Source organism: Pteropus vampyrus, unplaced genomic scaffold (genome assembly GCF_000151845.1).
Source record: "Pteropus vampyrus isolate Shadow unplaced genomic scaffold, Pvam_2.0 Scaffold63, whole genome shotgun sequence".
NCBI lineage: Eukaryota > Metazoa > Chordata > Mammalia > Chiroptera > Pteropodidae > Pteropus > Pteropus vampyrus.
This window is the reverse complement of record NW_011888844.1, coordinates 2,041,704-2,047,703: the sequence shown is the minus strand read 5'-3', so window position 1 is coordinate 2,047,703 and position 6,000 is coordinate 2,041,704. Positions and strand designations below refer to the sequence as shown.

Sequence of the window (6,000 nt, the reverse complement as noted above, 5' to 3'; positions counted from 1 at the left end):
TATCTATCTATATATACAGTCGTCCATTTTCTTCTGCGCATGCCTTATCTCCATTCCTCTTTGCATATTTGGATCTTCGAATCCTCCTCTTTTCTGTCCTTGTTGTCTCAATTTGTCCTTATGTATGCTGAACGTTCGTTACTATCTTACTGTAGCAAATCTCTTCTTACCGTTTAAGCTTATAATGCCCTGTTCTTAGTAAGGATTGCACTCCTCTGCTTCTATCAACCTGCTAGTCACTTTATTCCTAATTATGTTTTTTTTTTTTTGGTCATTTTGTTTTAGATGAGCTGACCCCTTTCTGTATTTCCTGTAGTGCAGGCCTCATAGTGGAGAATTCCTTCAATTTTTATACGTCTGGAAAGGTCTTAATTTCTCCTTCATATCTGAAGGAGAGCTTAGCTGGATAGATTATTCTAGGCTGGTAGTTCCTTTCCCTTAACAGTTTCAATATTTTATTCCACTCCTTTCTGGCTTGTAAACTTTGTGCTGAGAAGTCCGACGATAATTTAGTGGGTTTTCCTTTATAGGTTACTGTCTTCTTTTCCCTGACTATCCTGATAATTCTATCTTTGTCATTAATTTTTGATAATTTTAATATAATGTGTTAGTGTGAAGGCCTTTTTGGGTTGAGATAATTGAGTATTCCGGTGACTTCTTCATTTCTAAGCTCCAGTTCATTCCTTAGATTTAGAATAATCTCATCACCTCTTTGCCTGAAAATGCTTTCTAGTCCCTGCTCCTTTTCCTTGCTTTCAGTAATGCCCATTATTTTTATGTCTCCTCTCCTGATGATATCAACTAGTTCTTGTATTTCTCTTTCATTATTTTTCATTTTCAGTTTCTCTCTTCTTCCTTCTGATTTATTTCTAGATTTCTGTCTTCGATATCACTGATCCTTTCCTCCATTTGGTCGACTCTATTTCCCAGGCTTGCTCTTTCATTTTTCAACTCATAGTATGTTCTTTTTCTCCAAAAGTTCTTTTCTCTTTTGAAGGTTTCAATATCCTTGCTAAATAACTCATTTTGCTCATCTAGTTGTATTTTCAATTCTTGAAATTTTCGATATGATTCTTTTGGAATTTCACTGAGTTTTTTCATAAGTACCATCCTGAATTCTCTGTTATTTAAGTCATATATTTTTATGTCTGTAACCTCATTTTCTGGAGATTTTTCTCTTTCTTTCTGAGATGCCTTGTCACCTTGGTTGTTCATGGTGTTTAATGGACTATTTCTCCACCTTGGCATTAATGGAATGTATTTTGCTGTATTTCCAGAAAGAAGCTTTACTATATAAGGGTCTCTCTAGCCTGTTGCAAAGAATGCTTTTTTCTTTTGGTTTCTAGTAGGTGGAGTCTAATCCTCTTGGATTTCTGCTTTACGTAAAGCGTTAATAATGCCTTTTTTCCCTTACAGATGTTTAATCATGCTTGCTACCCTCAGTCTCAGACTTTGTCAGTGTTAGTGACAGTTTCTGTAGCATTTGCTCAGGTTCCCCTGAGGCTCTGTGGTATTCACTCTTGGAGTGTATGGGGATGGGGCCGTCTGGGTTACAGGACAGGGGATGTGACTCAGCCTTGGTTTTGCAACCGTCGCTAGTAAAAATCAACTGTTGTTACTCTGCCGTCCCCGCTTCTCTGCTTTCTGCCCTGATGCCTGGCCGCTCCTGCTGGCCACGTGGAGCTCACAGCTCTTCCAGGCAGGAGTATTCAGGGAACTCGCCGTGCCTTCTCCTCTTCTCTCTCTTCCTACAGAGAGCTCCTGCTGAGAGTGGTAGCTTCTTTTTTTTGTCCTGATCTACCACCCGACACCTTGAGTTCTGATCTATGATAGCTCTTATATGCAGATCCCATGCTCAGATATGCTGATATGCAGTTTGGTTGTTTGTTGTTGAGTTTTAGATGTTCAGTTTATTGTTGTTTCAAGGGGAAAGATCTGGAGATGTCTCTTAGTCTGCCATGTTTCTGACATCACTACCATATTAATTTTAGAAAGATGTTAAAAACAAAGGGAATTGGATGCTCTATTTTTCACCTATTTTTTTCTATAAAGCTGAAACTGTTAAAAGTAAAGTCTATCTTTTTTTTTTAATTATTGGATTCAGAAAACATTGATGGTTGTCAGTTGCGGGGGTTGGGAGATGGATGATATGAGTGAATGGGGTCAAAAGGTAAAAAAAAGAGAAATAAAGAAAAAATGATGGAAAAATAAGTGTTTTTTTTTAAAGATTAGTGAAATTAACAAACATCTAGCAAGACTGGAAAAGAAAAAAAGAGAAGACACAAATTACTAATATCAGGAATGAACCAGGGATATCATTATAGACTTTATAGATATGAAAAAGATAATTAGAGAATACTTCAAACAATTCTACATGCACACATTTGACAATTTAGATAAAATGGATCAATTTCTCAAAAAGTACACACTACCACAACTCATCTAATATGAAATAGTTACTTGAATTTATCATTAAAAGTCTCTCTCTAAAAAAGAAATCTAAAACATTCAAAACCTACAGCTAACATCATACTTAATGGTGTTATAACATAATATAACACCATTAATATAATGCTTTTATTCTAAGATCAGGAACAGAACAAGATGGGCACTCTGACTACGTTTATTTAATACAGTACTAGAAGTTCTAGCTAGCACAGCAATGCGAGGAAAGGAAATAAAAGATACACATGATTGGCTGTGCAGAAAATCTTAAGAAATTTACAAAAACACTCCTACAACTAATAAGTAAATTCAACAAAATATCTAGATATAAGTTGAACATACAAAAATCAATTGTATGCTATATAGTACAAATGAACACATTGAAACTGAAATTAAAGATATGCTATCTGCAATCATTCAAAAAACCAAATACTTAAGTATGTATCTTAACAATACATGTACAGAACTTGTATACTGAAAATGACAAAATACTGACGAAAGATATCACAGAAGTTCTAAGTAATGGAAAGATATTCTGTGTTCACGGACTGGGAGACTCAACATAGCAAAAATGAAAATCTCCCTCCAAATTGATACACAGGTTTAATACAATTTCTATAAAAGTCCCAGCAAGATTTATTTTTGTTGTTGGTGTAAACAAACTAATTCTAAAATTCATATGGAAGAGAAATAGCTAAAAAAGCTAAAACAATTCTGGGGAAAAAGCAATAAAGTGAAAGAAATCCATCCAACCCAATTTCGAGGCTTATTATATAGCTATAGTAATTAAGACTGTGTGGTATTGACAGAGAGATAGACATATAGATCAGTGAAACAGTATAGGGAACCCAGAAATAACCTGCACAAATATAGCCAGCTTAATTGATTTTTGACAAAGGTGCAAAAGCAATTCAATGAAAGAAATACTTTTTAAAGAAATAATGCTAGAACAATTAGATATCTATAGGAAAACATAAATGAATCTTGACCTAAATCTCACATCTTATACAAAAAAAAAAAAAAGAACTCAAAATGTATCATAGATTTAAATTTAAAAAAAAATAAGACTATAAAACTTTAAGGAGATAACATAGGGGAAAATCTTTGGGACCTAAGGCTTGATGAAGAATTCTTAGAAATGGCACTAAAAACACAGTCCATAAAAGAAACAAGCAATAACTTGGTCTTCATCAAAAATAATTTTGTGTGTGTGTGCTGCAAAAAAAAAAACAAAAAAAAAACAAAAAAAAAACAAATAAACAAAAAAAAACAAGAAAATGAAAATGCAAGCTACAGACTGAGAAGAAAATGTTTGCAACTACATATTTGACAAATAACTCATACCTAGAATATATAAAGAACTCTTTAAACTTGACATTTAAAAAACAATGCAAGTAGAAAATAGGCAAAGGACATGAAGAAACATTTTACTAAAGAGGATATACAGATGGTAAATAAGCACATTAAAAATTTTTCATCACTAGCTATTGGGGAAATCAAATTAAAAACTCGATGCTCTATCATTACATGCCTCAATGAGAACAGTTAAAATTTAAAAAACAATACTGAAAATACCAAATGCTGGCAAGAATGCCAAGGATCCAGATCTCTCATACGTTCCTGTAGGAAGGTAAAATAGTAAGTCTTCTGGAAACAATTTAGTAGGTTCTTATAAAGCTGACATGTAATTTGCCATATGACTCAGCAATTGCACTCTTGGGCATTTATCCTATATAAATGAAAACATATTCGCACAACATCCTGTACATGACTGTTCATAGAAGCTTTATATGTAATAGACAAAAATTGGAAACAATCCAAGTGTCTTTCAACAAGTGAATGGTTAGACAAACATTGCAAACAAAATGGGAAAAAGTGGTATATAAGTATGAAATACTGCCTGGCAAAAAAAAAAAAAAAAAAGAACTATTGATACATGCAACTTAAATACATCTCCAGGAAATTATACTGAGTGAAAAAAAGTCAATTTCAAAAAGTCACACATTATATGGCTCCATTTATATAACATCGAAATTACACAGTTTTAGAGATGGAAAACAGATTAGTGGTTGTCAGGTGTTAGGAATGGTGGGAAGCAGGGGAAGAAGAATGTTATGATAAAGGAACATGGAAGTGTATACACATACAATATTCAGTTTGTTTTTATTATGCTATAATTATGTAAAATGTAAATTGGAGGAAACTGATTGAAGGAGACCTATTTTTGCAAATTCCTGTGATTTAAACTTATTTTAACATAAAAAATTAAAAATTTATTCTAAATACAATAAAATGAAATTTTAGAATACTTGAAATACTCAGATAACCATTATGGAGCCAAAAAAGTTACTAGAAAGAACATTTTCACCTAGAAAGAGCAAGATTAGAAATAAAATATGAATTATAATTATAACTGTACGCCCTTTAGGAAAAGAACCAATTCGTGTTCCTTTTAAAAGATTTGATGAATATTTTCTCCATAAAACAAATAAACAAAAACAAAAAAAGTTTTCTATAATGAACTTCATGTTGTTTGAAAGTCTGAATATTTAGACAAATATCATCTTTCCGCTAATAAGATATGTAAAAATGAAGACATTTTTATTTTAGCTTATTGAATAATAATAAAATTTCATTATCTTAGGTACCTATTTATTATTTTAAATTATATTTTATAGAACATCCATTATTTTAATGTCCAGAATTGCTAAGTTTTCTATGTTTACAAATTTCCTCTTGTATTTCTCTTACAAAGACTTGGATTGGGAATCGAAGAAGGAAATATCGTTTAATGGGGATTGAAGTTCCACCTCCAAGAGGAGGCCCTGCTGATTTTTCTGAGCAGCCAGAGTCTGGTTCTTTGTCTGCGCTCACACCAGGAGAGGGAGCTGGTCCTGAAGTAGGAGAGGATAATGACAGGAATGATGAAGTATCCATCTGTTTGTCTGAAGGAAGCTCTCAAGGTATTTTATATGTTGAACCTCCTAATAATAGCTTTTGTAAATTTGATGCATTTTGCTTGCTTTTCGGCTTACTGGACTTCAATTCTAAAGTCTTCAAAACATTTGGTTAAACATTTTTAAAGAAATATACTTATTTTTTATTCTATTTTTCAGTAACAAATATATTTAAAGTATATAGCATGATGCTTTGATTTACATATACATAATAAAATAATTACTACAGTCAAGCTAATTAGCATAGCCTCTCCTCACATAGTTACCGTTTTTCTGTGTGGTGAGAACATTTGAAATTTGTTCTTCCAGCAAATTTCGAGGATACAATATAGTGTTGTTAACTATAATTATCATGCTGTACATCAAATCTCTACACTTATTTATCCTATGTAATTGTAACTTTGTACCCTTTGACAAATTTCTCCCTGTTTTCCCCCTCCTCAACCTGGTAACTGCTATTATAGTCTCTGCTTCTATGTATTTGACTTTTTAAAATTCCACATATAGGTGAGATCATGTAGTACTTTTCTTTCTGATTCTGGCTTATTTCAATTAGCATAATATCCTCCAGCTTCATTTGTGTTGTCACAAATGGCAG

At 32.7% G+C, this 6,000-nt stretch overlaps 1 protein-coding gene across 1 annotated transcript in view; it reads left to right on the top strand.

The window, feature by feature from the left end:
• The window catches only part of HDX (highly divergent homeobox), a 180,034-nt gene that overhangs the window by 147,327 nt on the left and 26,707 nt on the right, over positions 1–6,000 (top strand). Inside the window, exon 6 of the mRNA XM_011361148.1 lies at positions 5,201–5,408. Within this exon, the coding sequence (XP_011359450.1) occupies positions 5,201–5,408 (208 nt within the window). The remainder of the gene's footprint in view (positions 1–5,200; positions 5,409–6,000) is intronic.